At 31.0% G+C, this 26,478-nt stretch overlaps 1 protein-coding gene across 2 annotated transcripts in view; it reads left to right on the plus strand.

Moving 5' to 3' along the window:
- Nucleotides 1-26,478, plus strand: part of LOC145265379 (neuroglian-like) — a 148,089-nt gene that overhangs the window by 86,333 nt on the left and 35,278 nt on the right. For both annotated transcript variants that reach the window (XM_080121171.1, XM_080121172.1), the window contains exons 18-22: nt 1,356-1,538; nt 6,787-6,909; nt 11,039-11,197; nt 13,530-13,673; nt 22,982-23,054. In XM_080121171.1, coding sequence (XP_079977297.1) covers nt 1,356-1,538; nt 6,787-6,909; nt 11,039-11,197; nt 13,530-13,673; nt 22,982-23,054 — 682 coding nt within the window. The remainder of the gene's footprint in view (nt 1-1,355; nt 1,539-6,786; nt 6,910-11,038; nt 11,198-13,529; nt 13,674-22,981; nt 23,055-26,478) is intronic.

Genomic DNA, 26,478 nt, shown 5'->3' on the forward strand with positions numbered 1-26,478 from the left:
TATATAATCTTTAAAAGTAAGACAATGCAAAGATTTTAATAAATAAATATTTATTTGTTTAAAATTGATATATTTCGATGTAACCCGTCTATTTCAGGATTTTTTTCCTTCCATTAAATGGTGTTATTACGAAATGAAATTAAGTATCCGTGCCTGTTGTTCAATGGCGATTTCTTTTTTTTTTTTCTCCTTTAAGTCCAGAATGATGCACTTGGCATATGCAAAGTGAAATATTTAAGTGTTCTTGCATTGAATGCATTGTTTAAATGGTAAATTAAATTAAAATACTTGACTTGAAAAAAAAGTCACTGTTGAACAACAGCATGCGGATATTTAATAATTATTTTTTTGTAATGCGACGGAAGAGAAAAAAAAATCCTGAAAAAGACGTGTTATGTCGAAATATATTGTTTATTTAAATCGTTGCGTTGTCTGGCTTTTAAATGTATATATTTTATATACATATTTCAATTTTCCATTTAAACAACGCTTTCAATGCAGGAACATATATATATATATATATATATATATATATATATGTGTGTGGAAGTTTTAAAAGCCAAAAGCAATGCGGAAAGGACCGGAATCATGAGAGTAAAGTAAAGAAAAACAGAAGAGTACGTTTGAGTAGAGAAATTGTTGAACTGTTTATTCATTTATCATTCTTATCGTTGTATAATTATTTTGCAACCAAGTTGTTATGTCCGGTGTATATAAAGTCCTTTGGTGGTATGGAATTTTGATTAATTTTGGGAGAAAATACCTCCCCTTTTTAAAAAGGAAACAAAAGTAGATTCAAAATGGCATCATCTTGAATATATTTTTGTTTTCCGCAATGCTTTTGGCTTTTAAAACTTCCATATATTCCTTTATCAGCAATGCTTCAAGCAAACTACCATTTACTCTTATATATATATATATATATATATATATATATATATATATATATATATATATAATAGATGATGTATATATGTAAATATATATAGTAATAAGTAGGTATTAAAAAAAACATCTGTGCAGATTCCAGAGTTTGACAAAAACATCTGAAGGTTACATCAGTTGAAAAATAAAAATCAGTGAGAATAGTAGTCCAAAGAATCTCAATAATACGAAAAATAGGTCTCGATCATATAATGGAGATGCAAGGTGCAATAAAACATAAACACATTGTTTCAAATTCTGCTGCTGAATGAAACTATTCAATGAAAACCCTTGTTGCCATGGTGATAATATTAATGCTCCTCCATCTAGTCCCTTTTGTCTCAAAAGATGCTTCCTTTTACAAGATAATTCACCTTTACATAACAATGCTCCCCTTCTTCCCTCCAATGTTGACTTTATTTATTTTTCAGTGGTTGGATTGAATCTTGGTAAACTCCGGGATCGGGAACCTCAGATCTTTGAACCAGAAATAACTAAAATCCGTTTGACTGGATTAAAGTCTTCTCAACTTTATCGCGTCTACATTTGGGCTCGCACAAGGATTGGACGAGGTGAACCCTATTATATTGATGTTACTACAACTGCGCCTGGAGGTAAGATATATAATAAATAAAATATGCCTTCCCCCCTTTTTTTAAAGAAAGGCACAAGACAATCATGCTTTTAATGTACTGTTTTGTTTTTTTTACTTTATCTCTTTAACTTGTTTTATTTATAGGGATACTATGCAGAGAATGAAGCAGCAAGATATCTGTTCACATTGCAATTGAACTTCTGCATGTCAGTACAGTCAGGGAAGCAGGGACCTAGAAGAGAATTCCAAAGTCTAGCAGTTCTAGAGAAGAAACTATTTGAGTTAAAGGTTTTCTGGTATTTCATGATCTCAGCAATGTAGGGATACGATTTTATTGCTTGCCAGATTAGTTCGGGTATTTACGTTGGGGTGGGTGGGTACAATTGCTTGTCAGTGCACATTCATTTAAAACACTTGTAAAATAGAGATGTCACATTCTGGCTATGGGACAGAAGTTGGAGTTTGGTTGCTAGTGTGGGACCTATTACATTGGTGACTCTTTTTTGAACCCTGTCTAAAAGCAACAGACTTGTGGCAGATGCACCAGCCCAGATTTGGCAACAATACTCTATGCATGAGCGAATAGTGGCTTTATAGAAGTACAGGATACTCTTGGGTGTGAGTAACCTTCTAGCATGGTAGAGGGAACCCACTTTTTTCTCTATCTTTGGTAATAACCTTGGAGTTCCTTTCTTCCTTTTTGCTCTTTCTCTAGTTGTCCTCCGATTTATTCAAGAGTGACCTATGTTTTCAGTAGCATCCGTACGTTCGTCCGTCTGTTAGTCCGGACCCCGTCCATTAGTTTTTCCTGAAATTGTGCCGCAAATTTTATTTCTTTATATAGATGTGCACTGTAAAAAATTTTCTTTTCAAAAATTCCCGTTGTGTCCCCAGGGGCTCAAAACAGGTCAAAAATGAGACATTTCGCTCCATAACTTTTGATCCATCCATTAGATTTTTCTGAAACTTGGCCAAAATGTAGAGCCCATTATTTTAAATATAAATCTAGTATGGGTGACTCTGGCAAAATTTTGGTTCGCTACCCCAGGTACTTTTAGTGCTAAAAACGCCTCTTTTTGTGGCTCTTTTTTCATATTTCTGATAGTGGTGAGATGATTAATCGGAATCGTTAATCGTAAGAATCATGTATTTTGGGAGGAATCTAAATCGCATCATTAAAAAATTACCTTAGATTTACGTTTCTTTCATATTTTTAAGTTGAATTGTTTGTTTGAAGTGAGATTAATGCTGTCAAAAATTTATAAAAACATCATGGAATTTTTCATAAACTATTTAATGATATACACAAATTTTTTTAACTACTTTAAAGTTAATCTTTATTTATCTTAATGAGTTTTCTCATTCCATCACATACATATGTGCTGTCTGTCGTTTTCGAAACTTTGATGCCTATGATTAGTTATGTTTGCACTGTTGCGAAACTTTAGGGGCAGCAAGGTAACATTTTCATTTGTGAGCGAAGTTTATTTATGTATAAAACAGTCTAACTACGTCAAGTCCATGAAAAAGTTAATGAATATACTTAACCCTTGCAAAAAAAAGATTTTGCAGTGGTCTTATTGTGAATAAATCATGTTAAAAATCAGTATTTTTTTTCCACCTGGTGACTTAAAAGGGGGGGGGTATCTTTTGGCAAGTTTTTTTTTTTTTATTTATTTATTTATTTTTTTTTTACCGACCCTGTTCCATTAGTAAATGAATGAAAAATCTCATTAGTAAAAATGTCTTGTCAACCTTTTATATTTTTTAAAAATAAAACAAGCAAAGTCAAATTATTTAAACAATAAAAGGTTTAATAGAACAATATATGTACTTTCTATTTTCTGAACAAAGGCTGTTTCAGGAAATATTTCTAAAACTAAACTGAAACTGATCACGTATCACAAAACTTTAACAGTCGGTTGGCTTTTTTTGAAATATCCAAAAACAAAAACGTTAGAACTACATATTTTGCTGACTGATGGTTCCATTTAAAATCTTTCGAAAACTACAGAAGAAAACAATTTTGCTATCTGTTAAATAAATGCGATCAGTGAATTAAAAAAATTTTATTTTAGAAATTTACATTCCATTAAAATACTCTTTGAATGAAACAAACATTTCTTTTGGAACTTCTTTGCACAACAAAAACAAAAAGAAAATGTGAAAATTTATTAAAAAAAAAAAAGGAAAAGTTTAACTTTTTAAAAAAAAAAAAATCCTTTGAACCCTAACTTTGCAAACTAACTAGTCACTCAGAGCCGTTCAACTAAAGGACGGTTGGGGCTTGGTTGACATTCACCAATGCCTGGTATCACAGTTGTGATGTGAGCATAGGTAAATATTTCTCAACCCCTAACAAAAAATAAAAAGGTTGTCAGAAACAGAATTAAGGCGGAGGCGATTTTGAAAATTCAATAAATGATTTTTATTTAACAATAAAAATAAACAATTACCAAAAATTTACTTTTTTTATATAGAAATAAAGAGGTAAATTAAGACATCAAATAATAAATTATTAAAGGACGATAAGTATATGATTATATATAATAAAATAAATATAGAAATAAACCAATTTATTTAGATTTAAAAAATAACATTATTATTGTTAAAATATTTTTTAAAGTCAAATAATAAATAGGAATAATTTGAGACGATTGAATAGAAAAGGCTAAAAATTTAATCAAAGATTTAGTTATTTTTAAATTTCATTTAGAAATAAGAATATTCTAGAAAGTGGAATAAAATCGATTAAAGCTGCAAAACAAAAAAAATTTATCGTTATAAAATTATCGAAGATAAAGAGAAAAAAAAAATGAATATCAAAAGATAAACAAAACATGTTTTTCCCCTTTAAATTTGATGTTGTATTTTTGTTGAATTAATCATGACTTACTTTCTCTTTATATTTTTTAATATATAAAATAACTCCTTAAATTGATTGTTATTAATTTCATGGTGCATGTTTAATTCATGGTTAAAATATTTGTTTTGACTTTTCTCTTCAACCAGCGGGAGGGTACCCGGCGTTGCCCGGGTGTTTGTAGGTGTGTGTATGGGGGGGGGGGATAAGTAATAACCCTGAAACGATGTTAAAAATATCGGAAAAACCAAAACCAAAAAAAAAAAAAGAAAACAGCGAGAAAAAAAACAAAAAAAAACGCTGTGTGTATGGGGGGGGTGGGGGTGGAAGTAAACTAAAGAATAAGCGAAGTAAAAAAAAAAAAAAAAAAAACCGTTGCCCGCGTGTCTAAAGATGTAAAAGAAAAAAAATAGTTTTGGTCGTGAGGCTGGATTGAACCCGGGAGCCTTGATGCGGAGGTGAAACAAACTCCAACCAGTTAACCGTGTAGGTCAAGAGTAAGAGGAATTGATTAGTGTTAAAATAAGGCTTATAAAGCGAGCGAAAGAGGTTTGATTGACCGATAGCCACTAAATGAGGTCATGGCGGGAGAATTACGAGATGATGTAGCAGTATTTTATTTTTTTTGTTTTATTTTACATTAGCGTTTATTAAATTATGTATTACATTTCCTGTCTAGACATCTCTCTCTGTCTCTCTCGCTGTTTCTCTCTCTCTCTGTGTATGTGTATCTCTCTCTCTCACTTCGTCTTCCTTACTCTAAAGACTGTTACTAAAAAAGAAAATGGCGTCTGGCTGTTTTTTTTTTTTTGTTTTTTTTTTTTGTAAAAACTTCGATAGTTAATATTTTTTGTGAACATATTTTTTTTTTACTTCACATTTTTGGCTTGTTATTTTTCGTTTAACTATCGTATCTAACTATTTTTAATGTGCTAATAACTTTGGTAATGTTGTCATAGCGTAGAAGTTCATAGTTTAGCTTGTGTAAGGGTTAAATTTTTTTTTACCGATAACATGTTTTTTAAATTCAGACTGCCATTAGAGCTTGCTGACGTCAAGATCACGTGACATGACTCAGCGGGTTTTAAATACAAGTTGACCCAAAATAAACGGCCCCGTGTATACGTTATGCAGGAGAGTTGGCGCCCATATTTTTTGGGGCAGTTATAAATCGATTTAAAAATATGTAATGTTTAACATTAAAATGTCACTTTTTGGCCCCCCCCCCCTGCAGAAAATCGATCAGTTGATGCACTTCTGATGGTCCTTTTGGGCTAATTTTTTGATTTTTGTCGTCCAGAGGGTGAGGCTTTAATATGATACCAAGTTTGTGAAATTTTGTTCCATCGGTGAAAACTTTTTTTGCAGACACACAAACATACATACATACATTTTCGCTTTTATATATACAGATGAAAGAAATTTTACAAAAAAAAAAATCAAATCGTTTTCAAAATTCCCTTAATTGTATTTCCACTGTTTTTCGCTGTTTTAAATTTTTTTTTTGCTACACAAAATCTTTCGATTATATGATGGTATATTTCAAAACAATGATTCCACTGAAATTGGAAGTGTACTTGGTATCGGAATCGTTAATCAACATTTTCCTATAATCGGAAAAAATTTAGGAATCGTTCTAACACTAATTTCTCAAAAACTTGATATGTCTGACTATATAATGGTTTTTCACGGTGGTCAACTCAAATATACATGTGTTAAGGCCTGAAAGTGCACCGTTATCTATTTAAACTGAAATTAGGTGTCCCTAAGGGCTCAAAAGAGGTCCAAAATGACACTTTTTCCCCTATAGCATTTGATCGGTCCATTAGATTTTCCTGAAACTGGATCAAAATGTGGAGGCCATTGTTCTTAATATAAATTCAGTATGGGTGACCCTGGCAAAATTCTGGTTTGTATCCCTTTGGGCCTTTTAGAGCTAAAAAACATGCATTTCTGAAGCTTTTTTTTTTTTCATATTACTCAAAAACTTGATATGTATGTCTATATAGTAGTTTTCCATGGTGCTGAATTCAGCTATACATGTCTTAAGGCGTAAAACTGCACTGTTTATCCATTTTCACTGGGAGCTCAAAAGGGGTCACAAATGCCCCAAAATTGCAAAAAATGACACTTTTTACCCCATTCATTATATTTTTCTGAAACTTTGCGAAAATGTGAAGGCATTCACATTTCTCACATTCGTCATTTTTTCACTATTTTTTTGTGGCGTCATCTTATATGCAGCACCAGAAGGCGACCACGGACGCGCAGTTTTTTATTTATTTATTTAAAAAAAAAAATTTTTTTTGCCCTTTCTGCCTCAAATAGCCTTTACTTTCTGTATAATCATTCAGGGAAAGTAACTCTCTTTAATTTTTCTTGCTTTTTTTTTTTTTCATTTCAGTTCCAAATGCACCAACATTCAAGTTTGAACATATTGACTACACATATGTCAACATCAGTTGGCCTGTCCAGCAAAACTCTGATCTCCATGGCAGTGTCTATTATGTAGAATTCAGGAAGGAAGGTAAGGTTTATTTATTTTATTCCTAGCCAACATTGGTCTTGGTGCTAAGGGTTCACTAGACTATGGTTAGTGTATATGAACTGACTAACCACCGGAGATGTGTGTGCGTGTATATATATATATATATATGTATATAATATATATATAATATATATATATACATATATATTAGTTCTGAAAAGCCTAGCTAATAAAAGCATTTTTAGAGAAAATTCAACTTAATTCATCAACATACTCCCTCTTTCTGATACAAATGCTTGTCTACTAATTTGATGCTTTTTTTTTTTTTTTTTTTTTGAATAAATTTATTAAATAGATTTATTAAATAGATTTTTTAAATAAATTTATTAAATAAATTTTTCTTTGGCCTCTAAACCTGCATCAGGTTCCAATATCATTTTTTGTTTTGCACCATATCTTTCCCTGGAGCATTCTTTTGAGATCTGTAAAATAGCTAGTAGTCATTGGGAACCAGATATGGAGATTCGGATGAGTTCAGAAGCAATTAGATGTGCAATTCATATCATTTTACCATCATTGCGATTGATTTGTGATAGTGCATTGTCTTGATAAAAAAGCACTTTCGTTTTTCTATGTGAGCGATTTTTCATGTCTTCCTTCAAACATCCCAGTTATATATAATTATTTGTAATTGACGGCTCTTCTCAAGGTAATCCATGAACAAAATATGTTGCACATTCCAAAATACAAAGTGCAAAACTTTGTCTGCTGATGTTTGTACTGTTATGGAAACGGAGAGCAGAGAAGGAAACCCCAAGAAAAAAAAACTATTACAGTAGAATCTTGCATCTTGGGACCTCAACAGTGAAGGGGTGGGATTTTGCTGCTTGGGACTGCTACCATTAATCGTTGGGGTTTGGATGCTAGTTGACTTTATTGGAGTATATACTAGTGCTGGGACGATTAATCGGGGGAAAAATATGAGCTTTTTGGGATATTGGAATCGGAAAAAGTTGAGCCTAATTTCCGATGCCAAAAACCGATTCCTTAAATTATCTTTTTTATTTGATTTTGGTTTAAGAAACATTTTCCACTGCTTGAAGTAATAATAAAATAATAGATATTTATTGATTTTAAACTCCCAGTAAGACTAAAATCTCCAAATCACTCCCTCACAAGTGTTTTTACCTTTTGAGAAAGTATAAGCACATTTAAGATGTGTTTTTATGGTAATTGGGACAAAATAACACTTATGGTTGAATATTTAGATTTATGAAGAATCGCAATCGGGGATTTAATACGGAATCAGTAATTGTATCGGAATCGGGGGAAAAGTATTGGAAACATCCCATCACTAGCATATACTAAGGATGAGACAATTCTAATATTTTTCCAAATTTCGATTCCTGTACATTTACTGATTCCGGTTCATTTAAAATTTTTAAATATCTAGTTATAGTTATTTCATTTTTCGAATTACAAGAAATCCTCTGCAAAATTTGTTGCAAAACTTTACCTGCTGATGTTTGTGCTTTTGATTGTTTTCTGCTTGCTGTTTTCCAGTCAGTTAACTGCCAATTTGTCCCCACAGTAAAGTGCTGCATCCATGTTTCATCCATTTTCATACATTGACACAAAAGCTTTTTTTTTTTTATCTCATTGAAACCTGCTGAATTGTAATTACATTGTTTTTGACTGACTGTGAACAACCGTGATACTGACTTCGAACACAGATTTCTGATTTGTTTCTATAAAATTAAAAATCAGTATACCATCTCTTAACCGTTGTTTCTGACAGAAGAGAGCCCAAATAACACTTATTAAACCCTTGCTTTGCTTGAACAGTATTTTTGTCCATCAGAAAGCAATGGTTTATGAATACACAAAATTCAGATTTTCCCATGGTTTTTAAAATTTGCAACAGGATAACAAAAATGCTGTTTTCTTAGTTGACTACTGAGACTGAAATTTGGGGAATATTTATTTATAGATGCTTAATGCATATTGTTATAATCTATAAATATAAAAGTGAAAATGTGTGTGTGTGTGTGTATGTATATATGTGTGTTCACTTTTTCTGTATGTCTGCAAAAGGCTTTTTTCGTCGGCCTTCTAGGTCGGCTCGCTCCTTAAAACTTTTTATATCACGTCTCAGTCATAACAACTACGACTTAAGAATGGGGGTCGCGGCTATCTTTAATTTGCCTGACTTTTACCAGCTATTTTCGATCGCCGCGTCTTCGAAAAGCGAATGATGGAGCAGGGGAAACAGTAACTGGTTGCAGCGCAAAACTGTCAAATATCACGCCACTTCCTCGCACCTGTATATTTCACTTTATAAACCTTAACTTAACATGCTTACCAATTCCTCTCTCCTCATGGCCGAGATGGTTAGGTGGTTGGCTTTTTTGCTGTTTCGTTTTCACCTTAGCGTCAAGGCTTCAGGGTTCAATCCTACCTTCCTACTAAAACTTTTTTCTTTTACAACATTTTTTTTTTTTTTTTTTTTTTTTTAACACCCACGCCTCCAAACACCCGTCCAATGTTGTGTGCATATTATGTCTATAAAAACTCTTTAAAATACTCTCAAGAACCTTAAATTTGAGAAATATTTTTTTTATTTCTTTTTTTTTTTTTAATTTTTTTTTTTATTACATTTTCACCTCAAACAAGGCACATCACCACTTTGATGTAGGGGGATACTATTGGGGACATAAGCTACAGGAGTACTATGTAGGGAGTTGTGCAGCAAGATGTCAGTTCACGTTACACTTGAACTTCAGTTGGGGAAGCAAGGTTCTGGAATGGAATTCACAATCTAGCGGTTCTGGGGAAGAAACTACTGGAGTAGAAGGCTCTCTTACATCTAGGGATCTCTACTGTGAAGGATTGAGATTTAGCTGCTTGTCAGGTCTGTCGGGGGTATTTACGTCGAGGGTATACAAGTGCTTGCAGTTCATCAGAGCATTCACTGTTAATGTACTTGTAGAACAGGCAGAGTGATGCTACATTGCGTCAATGAGACAGAGGCTGAAGTTTAGATGACAGTTCAGGACCTATCGTATCTAATACCTATAGTTTAAATTTTTTTTAATTTGGAATTATGGGAATTTTTACAAAGGGTTGCAATCTCTCTTTGCTTCTTTTGCATAAAGCTGAATGAAAATAAATATAACCCACATTCTCCACTCTTATTAATTTTCATGGTTTTTCATCTTTTTACCTCCTTTGAGTAAAATAATTATAGCTTGAATTGGATTGCTTGAACCTAGTAACCGTATTCTAAAATTCATTATGATTGGTTAATAAATTTATGAGTAAATTCTGTACATAGAAATATATAAACATATATATATATATATATATATATATATATATATATATATATATATATATATATATATATAACTTTTACAAAGATAGACTAGTTGAGAGAGAGGTGGAAAGAGAATTTGAAATTTTTGTAATTACTTGATAAAAAAGACATTTTAGTTTCTCTAATGGGAAAGAAAAAACTATTAAATCGTTTTTTATAACTTTAAAAAGGATGTTCATTTAAAGAACTTAATATTTGTGTCCTGTTGTAAATTAAATTCTTGACTCCTTCATCCATTGGATGAACTTTTCAGACTTTTACTTTTCTAGTTTTTTCTTTTGTAATTCAAACAATTATGAAATTCTTGTCTTTTGTTATTTTTCTAACTGCAGTCCTTTCTCTTTTGTCTCCTTTTTTTCTTTGTTTTTTTTTTGTTCTTTTTGATTTTTGTCTTTTCTTTAGTTTTTGTTTATTCTTTTGTTTTTTTTTGTTTTTGTTTTCTTTGTCTTTTGTTTTCTTTTTTCTTTTTGTTTTTCTTTTCTTTTTCTTTTTGCTTTTATTTTTCCTTTGCTCCTTTTTTATTTTTCCTTTCATTTTTCTTTTATATTATTTATTTTCTTTTGCTTGTCCTTTTTTTACTCTTTTTTTTCTTGCCCTTTTCATTTTTTTTTTTATTTGGCTTTTTTATGTTTATTCTTTTTTATTTCTTTTTGTTTTTCACTTTTCTTTACACACTTTTTTTTGTCTTTTATTCATTTTCTCTTTTTTTTTGTTTCTTTTACTCTTCTATTTCTGCCATAACAAAAAAAAATCTGAAAGATTAACTTGTTGGAAATTTGTTGACATTTTCAGGTGCGTCGGATTGGCAGCAATCCACAGATGAATCGGTTTTTACCTGGAAGAAGATCTCCAATTTAGAAACAGGAACATCTTATGAGTTCCGTCTGGTCGCAACAAATGGAAGGGAATCTCGTCCAAGTGCTGTGGAGGTCGCCACAACCCATGGATATTGTAAGTGAAGTTTTGTATTTTCTTTCTCACCATGTAGGTAAGGAGTAGTTGGTTTTACGGCATATTGTCCGTTATTGAATCATTTTAAGCCCAAAATGTAAATATGTCTGCCTTAAATAGTCTCTACTACCTGTATAATCATTCTAGGGAAGTAATTTATCTCGCATTAACATTTGGGACAATTTTCGTGCTTGTTGAGATAGGTGAGAGATTGATTATTTAAATATGTTGTTTTAAGCAAAAACAATATCACGCACTTAATTTCATGTTGAAAATAGTAATATATCCAAAAATTATGAAAATTCATAAAGTAGAACTGCTATTGTGTTTTTAGTAAAATCAAGTCTATCGCTATCAGCTAAAATGTTAGTCGCCATTAAAATGTAATGTAAAATATGGATTCTGAGTTATGTCCCCTGTGCGTGAACTCTTCACGGTCTACTTTAAAATTAAAACATATATGAAAATGCAATTTTTTATATATAATTTTCCGTAAAAATTACTTTTAACTCTAAATAACTTTCTACTCTATCAATTTTTTGTAATTTTTGGATATATTACTATTTTCGACATGACAATATAGTATGTAATGTTTTTTGCTTAAAACGACATATTTAAAAAAAAATTTATCTATCGGCTCTCTCAACAGAACCCAAATTACATTTAACTTGCAGATGGGACCCTAACAGGTACCAATACTGAGTGAGTAGACCTGGTATTAATAGTAACGAAGAAATCATTCCATGTTCCCCGAAATTCAGATCGTTTCTCATCGGATTAATTTTAAGAGATATATATAGGAATGAAAGTGTTCTGGCATCTCCTAAAATTCCAAGATTTCAGATTTTAACATATGGGATTTAAAATTGAAAGAAAAGAAGCAAAAGAGTTTAAGATAAAGAGGAATCCATAAACATCAACTAAAAATATATTGAACAAAAAACGAAACCCATAAATATTAAATAAAAGAAAAAGGTAAAAAAAATCGGTAGTTGTACAGTTTAATCAAGACATTAGAAAATTAAAGTATCAAAAAAAAAAAAAAAAAAGTTATATTGTATGTATCCGTTATGGAATGATGTTCTCCAGAAAAAAAATTTCACTTTATTTGATCAACTAGTTTTTTTCTCTTGTTTTTCCACTGTAAAAAAAAAAAAATTGTTATAATACCAATCAAAAGGTAGCCATGTTTCGATTTTTAAAAAGAACAGCTATGATTTAAGAAGGGGAGGAGGGGATCGGCACTTAAGAACTGAGTTATTTCCCCGTGGTGTGTTCTAAAAATTCAAACATGACTACCTTCAGCATGCCGTCATAAAAACGTGTTTTTATGTACAATATAGCCTTTTTTTTCCGATATTTTCTTGTTTTAATGTCTTTATTAAACTGTACAAGTACCTAAAAAAATCAAACACAAACTAAAGTTAAACCTTTTCCAAAAATGTAATTGAATAAACACTTTATATTTTATTTAAAATAATATGGTTTGCTTTAGTTTCAACATCGCTCATCATATTAAAAATGATTTTAATTTTTTATTTTTTAAATACGCTTAAATATGCTATTTTAATTTATTATAGTTGTGATTTCAAAAGTAAAAACAAAAGTAGTTTGGTGCTATCAGCTTGATTCGAAACTGAAAGCAAAACTGTAGCTGGTGACATTATCACTACCAACGTGACACACATATGAACTGATTCAAATTATACTTAGATGAATATGTAAAATGTATAATGATTTTTAAAAAATTTTGACTCCTTTTTGGCCCCTTAAAAACTATTCTAACTGCCTAAAGACCCATAGAAGAGCAGTCCATAAAAAATCCAATCATTTGAGGCTCCTAGCACTGCTCTGCAACTTTTAGTTTCAGAAGAGAGAAGAGTTTGAAAATATGGAGACACAGACTTTTCTATACTAGGTTTCACAAAAAAAATGTACAAGGCTTTACATTTCGAGTCTTTCTTTGTTTCCTTTCTCTTTTCCATCATCTGAATTCAACGTTTGGTATATCAACCCTTTTTTAACCCATCAACATTGTCACATTAAATTAAGGGTTCTGTACGAAATTCCATACGAATTACCGAATTTTACAGAATGATTCCCGAGTTTCATAAGACTCACTTGAAGGTTGGAGGTTACATTGGCTGGAACATTATTAAAATAACGTTGAAGATGAGAACAGTAGTCCAAATAATCCAAATTATCAATCCTCATCTCAAAAATTCCGAAACATTTATAAATCTTGTTCTATCTATTAAGTTCTTAAACCAATTCAGCGTTTATTTCCTTCCTGTATTTGATTTCCTTTTTTTTTTTTTTCTTTTCTTTTTAGTTGTTGGTTTTGCGGGCACCAGTGCCTGGCTTTACGGAATGTTGGTATCTTTGTTGCTCATCATTATCGTCGCGATTGCTCTTTTTGTCCTGAGGAAGAAAATTGCTGATCGAAGACAAAAGACCTATCAGAAAAACATGCAAGGTACGGTTAATGCAAAAAAAAAAAAAAAAAAAAATCTTTAATATTTGTTTTTGATGGATGTGTAACATGAGTACAAAAGACAGACTTAGATCTGATGACCTCAGAGGAAGATTAAATCTGGACGGTATAAAAAGATGTGTGCAAAAGAGGAGACTTTGATGGTATGGTCACATTGAAAGAATGCATGAATTATTGGGTTGATAAATGTAGAACAGTTGAGGTAGTAAGTTCAGTTCATGGGATGGCCAAGGAAGACATGGGAGAAAATGAACTTGAGGAAAAGAAAAATAAAGACCTGGACAGAAATAGATTTGTAAATCAATTTTTAAAAACGTCCAACACATGTCAGCATGTAAAACTGAAGTTAAACTGAATATAATGATTTCTTAAAAATAACATTCTCTGTTCAGTCAGGAATCCACCTAGTCAGAATTTAGAGGTGCAGGATGAGGGTTTGATGAGTTCTAAAAGTTTTTTTGTTTTTTTAATTTATAACTCAAACCTAGGGTTAGTAGTAGTAGAATGTCAGCAGGATTCCCACCTACAAAAAGAAAAGCATAAAATTTCTCTCGTGTTAAAACAAATCCATGGTCAAAGGGAAATAACTTTTTTCTGTAAAGTTGCCTCCCCTGCTTTAACTCTGAGATATATTATCATATGCCTTTTTAGGTATGAAATATACAGTATGAGATAGCAACCTTTAAGAAAATAAAAAAATAAAGAAAATTAAGTAAAATATTAAATAATATAACTATGAGGAAGGAGATTAGTATACAAGAAGAGGAAGGAGAGAATGTGAGAATAAAAATAGAAGGGTAGTATATATGGTAAATAATAGAAAATAATAAAAAGCAAATAGGGGTCACTATGAAGTAATGGGAGACCATAAAAGAAGAGCAAACAGTAAAAGGAAAAAAATAGTGATGAGAAAGAAAGTAACGAGTAAAAAAGGAGATATAAAAAGGGATACAGAAATCTATATCATTATAAAACTCAAATTATCTTGTAACGAGTGTTGTAACCCACATCCGGTTTACGACCTCCGGTTGCACATGCGTACATAAACATAAACCCATAACAGCATAAACAAATAAACACAAATCGCTACTTTTGCAGAATTTGATCTGTGCACTGAAATATTAATGTTATTAATTAGAAATCATTATTTAACATGGAAAGGGTGGGAATTTTTTGCAACTATTCTTTATTACCACTATACTGGCGCAATTATCTTACAAATAAATCAACTTTGACCCGTTGACAACCATAATAATCAACGCGGCAATAAAACTTATTGTTTTACTGTGTACGTTTTCAGCGTCCCAATTATTATTTTTCATGTTTAAAGTTGTTAGAACCTTATAAGAAGTCTCGCTTAAGCAAAAGGATAACAAAATTGTCTTAACACTCAAATTGTACAAAAAATGTTGTAAATAGAAAAGCATTGTCTTAATTAGTTTTATTGACCTTATTATTAACATATAAATTAAATATTTGACCCAATGGATGTTTGTTTAAAATAAATGAAAAAAAGTTACATTTTATTTTCATTTTCTGTTTAAAAAGCCATTCTTAACATAGGGAGAGTGTTTTTTAACTATTGTACTTTCCACTAACAATTTTATTTTAAAAAGATATATCAAAATTTGAATTTAAGTATTATGGTATCCGTTCAGTGCACATTTACCTATTAGTATGGCAAACCACTTATAATTCAATAGCTGCAAGTTTTTTTGTTGTTTTTTTTTCAAAATTAAACACTTATAAACAGAACGACTCATAGAAATCTATCTATATTCTTTTTCATTTTAATATACTTTCATAGAAATGTTTCTGTTATTTCACAAAATCTATTTTCTTTGCGTCACAGGTGTCACGCTCATACATTAATTCCATAGCTAATATAACATACTGACCCAACGGGTCACATGTAGTCCTGTATGTAATATAAATAAAAACAATCTGAAAATAAAGAAAGTTGGATCCAAAGCTGTAAATAATCTAGATTAAAAACTTAAAAAGCCAAAGAATGTTCAAATATAAAAGATAAAAAATTTTTACAAATCCAAGTGGAATCTATATGTTGGAGTTTCAGAAAGCGAAGAATGACAACTGTTTAACAATCAAAAAAAGTACAAATGTGTAGAAAAAATAGGTCTTGGTGAATTTTTGTAAATCCCGATAAAAGTTATTGATTCTTATATGATCCTTAAAATATTAGTAAAATTCTCTGAATTTATGTGAAGCATTTAGCTTAGAAATGCCATGGCTTAAAGAGGTTTCCTTTTCTTTCTCTCTTTTACGTTTCCTTATTGCTCTGATGTTATAATAAGGTTATGTTACTTTTATTATTCATCTTTTACTTAATTTATATATTATGCTAAACTGATTCCCTGCTCTAAATTTTCTTTTTTAAAAAAGTAGAATCTCTTTTTAGTAAATGCATTTAGCTGAGGGTGTTAATCTACAATTATAATTTTTTTTTTTTTGTCTACAATGATAAAATAATGATTTATGTAATTATTGTTACATTTTGTAGTTTATTTATTTTATTTAAAAAAAAATTTTTTTTTAATATAATTTTTAAATAAAAAGATTATTTTAGCCATTTTAACTCTAATGGGTTCCAAATCTTTCATCTTACATTTCAACTACAGTAAAGACATTTTATTTTTATTTTTTGCTATTGTTTTCTTAGTTTGGTACTTGTACAGTTTAAGAAAGACATTAAAAAAATGAAAATATCGATAAAAAAGGCTATACTGTACTGTTATGGAATGAAGCTCTCCGAAAAAGAATTTCACTTAATTTCATCAAGTAGTTTTTTTTTTTTTTGTTTTTTTTTTAACAGCAAAAAAAAAAAAAATTATTATTATACCGAGCAAAAGGTTAAATTTTTAGGAAGAAAAGCTAGTATTAAAGATGGGCAGGGAGTGTTTTTAAACTGAATTATCTCCCCGTGTTCAAAAAATTCAAAGATGCCTACCTTCAACCTGCTGTCATAAAAACATGCTTTTCCACTGTAAAAAAAAAAAACCCCACCTACTCGGTCAAATTGAAATTTTTTTTCAGAGATCTTCAGTTCAAAACGGATGCGTACAATATAACTTTTTGTTCGATATTTTCCTTTTTTAACGTCTTGATTAAACTGAACAAGTTCCCTTAGTTTTCTTTTCAATTTCAAACAATATTTATATCTTTATATAAAAATTTTATTTTTGTTTTCTTGGCATTGTCTTTCAATTCCAAACAATATTTATATTTTTGTATAAAAATTTTATTTTTGCTATTGTTTTAAATTTTTTTTACAGTTATGTTAGCAGTTGTAGAAATTTAAGTTTTTAAACAATTTTTTTGTTTTGTTTTTATTTTTTGTTGTATTTTTGATTCAAAGCTGAAGACGAAATGGAAATCTTTTCTGCAACTCAAATAAATACGTTCTACAATTTTCTGGACAGATTACCCCGATTTTATGGTAAAAGAAAAAAAAAAATACACAAAACAAAAGAACACTTAAGCAAATCCGCCATCCTTCACGTCAGTTGATAGGAAGGCATGGCACTTTCTATATCTTTTACATTTGCACAAGGCCATCACCAATTGCGCACTTTGTTTTTTTTTTTTAATTTTTCATTTCCTTAATTCATGATTAATACTGTTGAGCTGAGTACTTCCCAGGGACCACAGAGTTCATTGTATTGAAAAAATCTGATTAAAAATAATGAACACGAAAACATTTTTTTAAATCTGCATGTGAATGATTTTAAATACGAAAACCTTTTGTTGAATCATGAAAATAGATTCAATCTTGAGAAAATTAAATAACTTTATAATAAGTTAAAATAGTTTGCTTGAAGCATTGTTTAATGTGTATATATAAGAAACTCAAATTTATAGAAGGCAGAACAATCCAAAGGTGTGACGGATAGACTCGAACTGATGCAACTTACGATGTAATGGTGGAACCAACCATGCTGTTTCACTTTTATTGATCCAATTCATATGTATATATATTTCTTATGGATTTTCAAAGGACTAATTTCAGATTTATCCTGTTCTAGATTTTACTGTCTTTTTCATTGGATTTTTACCATATTCTCCCCCCCCCCGTTTCCTGCTTTCTTAATCTCTTTAAATCCTGATAAACTGTCACTAACTGTCAAATTACTTTTTTGATGCAAGTATGATTAATTTCATATTTGTAGTTTCCTTTAATGCATTAACCTGCAAAATTTATTGTATATTTTGCAAACCTCTTTCCTCTGATGGGAAGAATTGCATTTTTCAAAACTCCGCAGATTAAGGCCTTGTTTATTTGTACTTGTTGGATAATTAAAATTTTGTATACTTTCCTTACAGGTTTGTTTTTTGAAAAGTTTTGAAAAAATTTTCAATAAGATATATATATATCTATAATGCTTTAATATAAATACATTTTACATGTAGGATGTTCTTACTTGCGTCTGGTGGTGTTTCTATGATACTATATTTTGGGATATTTTCCCTTCATCGGGCGTGTGTGTGACTTTCAAATGTGCAGGTTTTATTAATAATCCAGTATATTCAGTTTATATTAGACCTAACTAAATGTTACCACTTTATTTTATTTTCAATTTTCTTATTTTTATTCACCTACTATCTCGTATATTTCAACCCAGAGATCTTTTTTAAGATTCTAACTGTCCCTTTTAAGTACAATTGTTTGAATCTCTCTTGCACTTGGTTCATTGAGTATATTTGCCAGGTAGTTTTTTAAATTCTTTTTCATGAGTCCAGTTGCTCCTATAGTTACTGGAATGATGGAGATCTTCCTAAGATTCCAGTTTCTTTTCATATCGTGCATAACACCTTGGTATTTTTTTATTTTTCCCCTCTCAGCTTTGTTTAACCGAGCATAATTGGGGATGTTAACTTCCACGGTTGCTTCTTTCTCCTTGTTTCATATCACTGTCAGGTTGATTAGCTCCGTTTTGTAGGTACGTCCACATTGTGCGACATTGTATCTAGAGAGGTAAATTTACATACACACACATCTATGTACATAATCACACATACATACAAAAATGTATGCAAATAAACACGCAGACTCATGCACAAAAACACACTAAGAGTGAGGATAGATTCTGACTTCAGTCGAGAAGTTCATCTTTTAAATAGTTAATATTTGAATTATTTTTATGAAGGCGGTCCAAAAGTAATGCCTCCTATTTTTTTTATTCTATCCAAATGGATCAATGAAGATTGCAAATTGTATTGCTATAATGGCTGAACTTGTGCATTCATGATCTGAAAGTTTCATCTCTCTGTTGCAGATATTGATGGTGTGAGACTCTAAGGAAGCAACCTCATGTTGTGGATGTGCATCAGAAGCAGAGATGCAAATTAAAGTGCATTAGGAATGGTAGTGCTGGCGCACAAATGGTTGCTGGTTTTAATGATACCGTTCCTGTCTTTGTAACTCTTCAACTTTTTTGAGTTAAAAAAAAAATAGGAGGCTTTACTTTCAGAATGACCATCACATTTAAGTTTTTGAGAAGCAGTGTAATCATCAGGTTGATTAACAGGCCCTTCTCCAAACTGCCAGATAAAGCCATTTTAAGTACTTAGAGGAAAACAGAACATAAATAGCAAATCAGACAATCTCATTGCCAATTCGTAAAGAAACATTCCACTCTATCACCATAATGAGACTATTTTTCCTTTGTTTGTTTGAAATGTTTCTGAATTTCACCAATTTAGACTGAACTTTACTTGTAGTGGCGATCACCCAGGGTGGTTTGAGCCGACTCCAATGGAATTAGCTGCATCATAGGTCAATGCCGCCCACCCTCGGCAATAAGCAGCAGAGTCAGTGGGATGATCTAGCCATTCGTAATTCCAGCGTCGGACACCAAAGATATGAGAATCAGATACAAGTTCCAGGTTTGCCCTTACTGTCGCGACCTATGCCTTGAATTGGCCACCTCATCACTTCTTCTAACCAGTGGGTACATTGAGTACTACTAGTTTATGGATTAATTCCTCATTCAGCTGGCACAGCACGTGGCCGAACCACTAGACTCTCCTTTTAAGCAGAGTTTCTTCCAGGCCAGGAATATCACATTTAACGCGTATGATCGACTTGAAGATCCGGTTAGAGAGATAAATCTGCAGGATATGGGGGAGGCAGTAATTTAGACATTATTTTATATGAATATTTGTGTAAACAGTGGGGAAGCATAATTTTTTTTTTCCTGTCATTTTTTATGTAATATCATAAATTTATGACAGTAGTTGATAGAATGTGATATGTCTTTGAATGTTGCCGTAAAAATTACCAAATGCTGTTGGTAAATATTAAATGATTCATGCTTTGGGTATTTCTATTTATAATGTTATATAAACTGATGTCAGGATCAATTATCTCTTCGTACTTGTAGAAAAGTGCCCAGTTGAGGGTGAAGTAATTAATGTTTTTAGCCAATTTTTCGGTATTTGTCGTCTGAAAGGTCGAGCTTCGAAACAAAACTAATCTTGTGAAAATCCGTCGCCGCTGTTGAAAGTTTTAGGCAGATATACAAACATACATACATTTATATACTTGTAGCTCAAATTTTCAACCCAAACCGATTAAAAAGCTTGCCCTATCTCTAAATACCCGTTATGTAAAATTTCAAATATTTAGACCAGAAATTGTCTGAGAAATTTAGTAGAGACCACAGAGATCAATTTTTTTTTTTTTTTTTAAATTTTGACCCCTATTATGATCCCTTAACATTTATTGTTTTGGGCTCAAATCAAGTTAAATTAGATTCATGTCCAAGGAACCTATATCTAAAATTTCAAGTGTTTAGACCTGAAGTGTTTTTGGCAGAGGAGTTTGGTAGAGTTCTCAAAGGTCAAATCGTTGAACTTTGACCCCTTAACAGCCAAATTTCTGGCCGAAAATGGGTTGCAAAGATTTTCCCAAATCTCCATACCCTGTATATCAAATTTTGAGTCTGTAGACTGAAAATTGACAGTTATTGCGTAGGGAAATGTACACAGACAGACAGACACAGACTGACACTTTCACTTTTATAGATATATATATATATATATATATATATATATATATACTTTCTCTATTTATATATATATATATATATATATATATACTTTCTCTATTTATATATATATATATATATATATATATATATACTTTCTCTATTTATATATATATATATATATATATATATACTTTCTCTATTTATATATATATATATATATACTTTCTCTATATATATATATATATACTTTCTCTATTTATATATATATATATATATATATATATATATACTTTCTCTATTTATATATATATATATATATATATATATATATACTTTCTCTATTTATATATATATATATATATACTTTCTCTATTTATATATATATATATATATATATATATATACTTTCTCTATTTATATATATATATATATATATACTTTCTCTATTTATATATATATATATATATATATATACTTTCTCTATTAATATATATATATATATATATACTTTCTCTATTAATATATATATATATATATATATATATATATATATATACTTTCTCTATTTATATAATATACTTTCTTTTCATTCTTCCTAGATACTTAATGTCTGAGTTTCAGGCTGTTACTCAAAGATACTGGTTGGATTCTCTAGTACTTTTGATTCCTTCCAGAAGCATTTTCAAGGATTTGGTATCACTCAAATAACATAAATTCTTATGTGTTTAGTGGTAGTTTTGACATTGTAGTATTAGTAGAAATAAAGACATTTTTGGATGTTTTTCACTATTATCAAAGTTGATTTTATGAATTGCTCTTTCATTTTATATTCCAATTTTTTGAAGTTTGAACGGGGCCAATTCCAATCAAATACTCTAACATTAATCAGGCATTTAGAAAAGATCAACAAAAAATATGGACACACATCATGTAAAATTAAATGAATTATACACACACACACTCATACTGATTTGAGAAGCTCTTTCCTCACAGGCTAATTTAGATTTTTTTAACTTTTTCCTTTGTCTCTAACGTTTAGCATGAACCCCCCCCCCCCCCGCAGCTACACACACGTTGATGTTCTATAAAGCAAAAACACAATTCAATGTCACTTTTTCGCTGTCAGATTTAATTCAAGATGTTGATGTACTCCTCCCCCTTCTACTACTTCTCTTTTCTTTACTCACTCTGCCATCAATAGCACAGCCAATCAGAATCCAGAATCCTCCTCTGTCTTCACTCTGCCTTACCCTCACAACAGACAAGCAGCAAAATCAATTCTGAAATTAATTTTTGTATGAAATTTTCATTTGTTTCTAGTCAATGAAAAAAATGGATAAAAATATTAAAGAACAGTGAGCTTGTCTAAGATTTTTGGTTTTCAATTAAAAAAAAATCTAAAAGTGATGTTGAATTTTTCGATGCTTGTTCAAATTGTCGACAGATTGATTTTTTTTATGTTTTAAGCAAAAACAAAATTCCTTGCTTAATTCATTGTCATGTCAACAATAGTAATTTATCCAAAAATTACAAAAATTCATGGCGTAGAACAATTGCTATTTTTTAGTTAAAAAAAGAAGTCTATCGTTAAAAGTTACAAATGTTAGAAGCCATTACAGTATAATCTAAAATGTATGCTTCGAGTTATGTCCCCTGTGTGAACTCTTGACCATATACTTTATAACATTTAAGAAAAATGCAATTTTACCCAATTTACCGTAAAAATTTTAATTATAAATAATTTTCTACCTGGTGAATTTTTGTTAAATCTTTAGATATGTTATTTTCAACATGACAATTAAGTACGTAATATTGTTTTTACTAAAAATAACGTATTTTAAAAAAATCAATTCGTCAACTATATCTTAATATGCACTAATTTTTCTGTTCATTGAGTAAACCTATTATACATCTGGCATGCTTAGAAATACCATGGAAGCAAAAATTAGTTTTCTTCTTGAATATTTTTTTAATAAAAATTTATTTTAAATCTTTGAAAGGAATTTTTTATCATTTTTACTTTTTTAAGCATTTAAAAAAATCTTTATTCAAATTTTTTTTCTTAAATCTTTGAAATTTTTATTATCATCTAAAAAGGTATTCAAGTTTAACAGATCTTAGCTTTTTTCCTTTCAAATTTTTAATTTTGCTCATTTTTTTTTTTCTGAATTGAAATATTTAAAAAGTTGAATGTTTTAGAATAAGTTTTATAGACATGTTTCAATTATTGAATAACATCTTAGATATTGAATTTAATTGGGTTTTTTTTTCTGTCTTCAGCATCTAAAACAAATGTTGGAAGCGCACCAGAATTTGAAGATGAACGTGGATATAATAACGACTATCACGATGGGTAAGTAAGAAAAGAAAAAAAAGTATTGTTTATTTTCTTTTTGGCTATGCATAACAAAGCTAGCATACTACCTGTCAAAAATTATTGGAAAGATTTATTTTTACGCTTCAGTAAATTTTCACCAAGAGAAGCTTTAAAAACAAGTTCATTGGCCATATTGATATAAAACCATTAAATATGAGAAGATAAGTTTGGAAGGATGTATTTTCAAATAGATTTTTTGAAATTATTGTTACAAGAATTCCTTGAACAACTTGAAAACTAAGCTTCTCTTCTTTCACCACAAATGCTCAGACCCTTGTTTTGCACTAGTCAAAATAAATGGCTCACTCCTTAAGGAGGTTCCTTGTTTTGATATTCTCTGAGGATTTACTTATATTCTTAACCTATTCACTTGATCCCAAAAGCCAAGGCTGTCGTTGAGGTATAATACTGTGCAGTTCTATGTGGTCTCCCATCCCAGGCATTGTCTTCTTACCCTTTGAGGAGGGGTTAGTTACTTGCTAATTGCCTGAGATGTCTCTACCAGGGAATGCTCATAAGGTTACCAAGGCATTATTTTTGTAGGTCAAAGTGCTCTTCTTTTTGGGTGTTGGCTTTTTCCAATCTCACCTTGTGTCACACATTCTCGCTATGGAAGGAAGATAAATACCATAGAATCTCTTGCTAAAGTTGCTGGAAAATGATTGAATCATTCTACTGCTCCAGAAAGTATCTAACTACTGATGCAATCCTCGACCTATGTTTGGAGAATCTGACGCCATGGGGTAGGGGGCTTGTTACTTTTAAACTGAGCTTTTCTTTTCACCACAACTGTTCATATATTCTCCGTTGTTTTGATAATGAATGGCATTTGGTGACTAGGTTTTACAAGACAATGATTCGTCCCCGCTTGGAATACGGGTCCCTAGTGTTCACTGGAGTTTTCAAGGTGTTCTCTGATTCTTTTGAGTGTCTACAGCATCGTGCCATCAGATATATACTACATATTCCCTACTGCGACCCTGTTCCTTCTGGAGTATATGATCTGCTGGATTAGATCTACTCGCCAGAATGTAATCGTTGCTTCAGTTGCCTTAAGATTATATCATGATTCTTGCCTCACTGCAATGCTTAAATACCGCCCTGTGCTGTGACTGAACAGACCAAACCTGTGACAATGTATATTCACATTAAACCCTCAGCATGATCACATCGCTGTTTGCTCAGAGATGTAGCGACTGTTCTTTTGCATTTATCAACCTGCGATTTTTATGAAATTACTCGGGTGTGCCTAGTAGATGACGGGATTAATCAGAAATGGCCGGGTGAGCCGTATTACAAAAAACATAAATTGTTACAACCACCCTCCCCATGTTAAAAATGGCGACAACCACTGAAATTTTTTAAGTAATACATTGGAAAAAAAAATGTCTTTATATCTAAAAAAAACTACTTGTCGACCGTTTTCGGTTCTTCCTATCATCTGCCGGGCGCACTCGAGTAACTTTGTGGAAAATGCAGAAGTACCCCTTTTTATATTGCGCTCTGTAGTTCTATCTCCGGATTGTGTGAATGAACATGTATCATAGTCATATTTTCGGAGTTCTATATTGGATAGCTATCGCAATATTCCTAATTGGCTTATTAGCCTCTGTCTATTGCTAATGGTTTTATGACCATGGCTTAATAAAGGAAATAAACTCCAAAGCACCTACTTTCATTCTAGATCAAAAATGGAAGACTTGTTTTTATGTGTCCAATCTGTTGCTAAGGTTGAGACAAAAATGGATTCTGGTGTTTGAAAATACTGACCTCCTGACTGAAAAATGCACTAAACATCGATATTCTTTATTTCCTTTTCCTTTGCAAAACTCAATCATGTTCTGCAAACCTAAAAACAAAAAGAACAATTTTCCTTTACAAAACAACTAAACCAAATACCATGAAGAACTTGAAGCATAAATTTTTTTTACCAAAGTGACCAGATTCGGCATTAAATAATGAGACCGGTTGATATGTTGTAAAAACACCTGATGCAACCCACTACCTATATGAGCTGAATGCATTCTAAGATGGAGTACTGTTGCCAGTGCTACTGGGAGCACTCTTCGTTACTCTGGTAGAGTTCAAAATCTAATGGAAGATGCTCTCTTTTTCTCTCTACATCCCCTTTCTCACAGAAGAGACATTGCTAGTCTCTCTACTCTATTGCTATTTTTATGGAATATGCTTAACTGGGCTTCAATCTGTGATTCTTCCTTGTAAACAATAACTCGTTCTACTACCACAACTGCAAATAACTTTCCTTCTTCTGCATGCCTAAATTAAACAAAATTTCTAAGAACAGTTTCTTTCCAAGAACTTCCAATATCTAGAACACGTTACCCTGAGACTTTTTCCTCTAGGCTACAACATCTTTAAATCCAGTGTCAATAAATACTTGTCAGAAATTGCTCATCTAATTTTTATTCATTCCATTCATCATTTTCAATCATCTCATAATATTTTTCATCATTCAACTGACAATCTGTTTTACCTTATTAGTTACTTTTAGTTTTGATAAGTCACTAATAGCGACTTATTAGTACTTAAAAAAAAAAAGTGATACTTGGATAAATATTAAATTTTCCATTGCAACTGCATGAAACTTAAAACCAAAATAGAAATTTCAAAGGGTCTAACATCTTTATATTAAAACTTCTATCCGTCTCACTTTCTGCTCCTTTATTTTCCCCCCTCCCTCTCTCCAACCCTTTCTTTCTCTTTCACCCATTCCATTCCTTTATCTTGTTTTTATGTGTTTTACAAAATAATAATGTCATTCATTTGCTGGAGATTTCAGTTTTAAATATAATACTGTAATCATACATTTATTCCTCCAAGACAGCACCAATTAAAACAAAGGACAATGACTTACTGCATTATGGGTAATTTCCATTGTCTTCCCCTCACTTTTACAACAATGTGAAGAGAAATGGCCTTGATAATGACAATAGTCTGAAGAGATTTAATATATACCATTTATTATATATAATGTAATCTTATATTTATTGCTCTCAATGATGCCAAGTTTTGATTATTTCCCAGAAAATTATGTACATGGTGATTACTATATGCAGAAACTTGACAAAAAGAAAATGAAATAAACAATAAAAACAAAAGTTGTATGTGCAGACAATCCGACATTGTTATTTAGTAACAGTAAGTGTTACATATATTATTTTTCAATGTAACTACTACAAGTTGAAACTTCTATCTCAAGAGGGAGGGCATGAAATTCGTCACTTTCCTAACCATGCTGTTGTTTATAATGACAAATGCTTTTATAATGATAGTCTTCGAGGAGTTGACGGTGTTGTTGGTGTGCTTGCTGGTTATAGTCTTGATCTTCAGAAGAAATAGCCAAGGGTGTTGCAGTTGGGTAAGAAAGGCAAGCACAAGC

Source organism: Euprymna scolopes, chromosome 40 (assembly GCF_053919585.1).
Source record: "Euprymna scolopes isolate OS-2025 chromosome 40, ASM5391958v1, whole genome shotgun sequence".
Lineage (NCBI taxonomy): Eukaryota > Metazoa > Mollusca > Cephalopoda > Sepiida > Sepiolidae > Euprymna > Euprymna scolopes.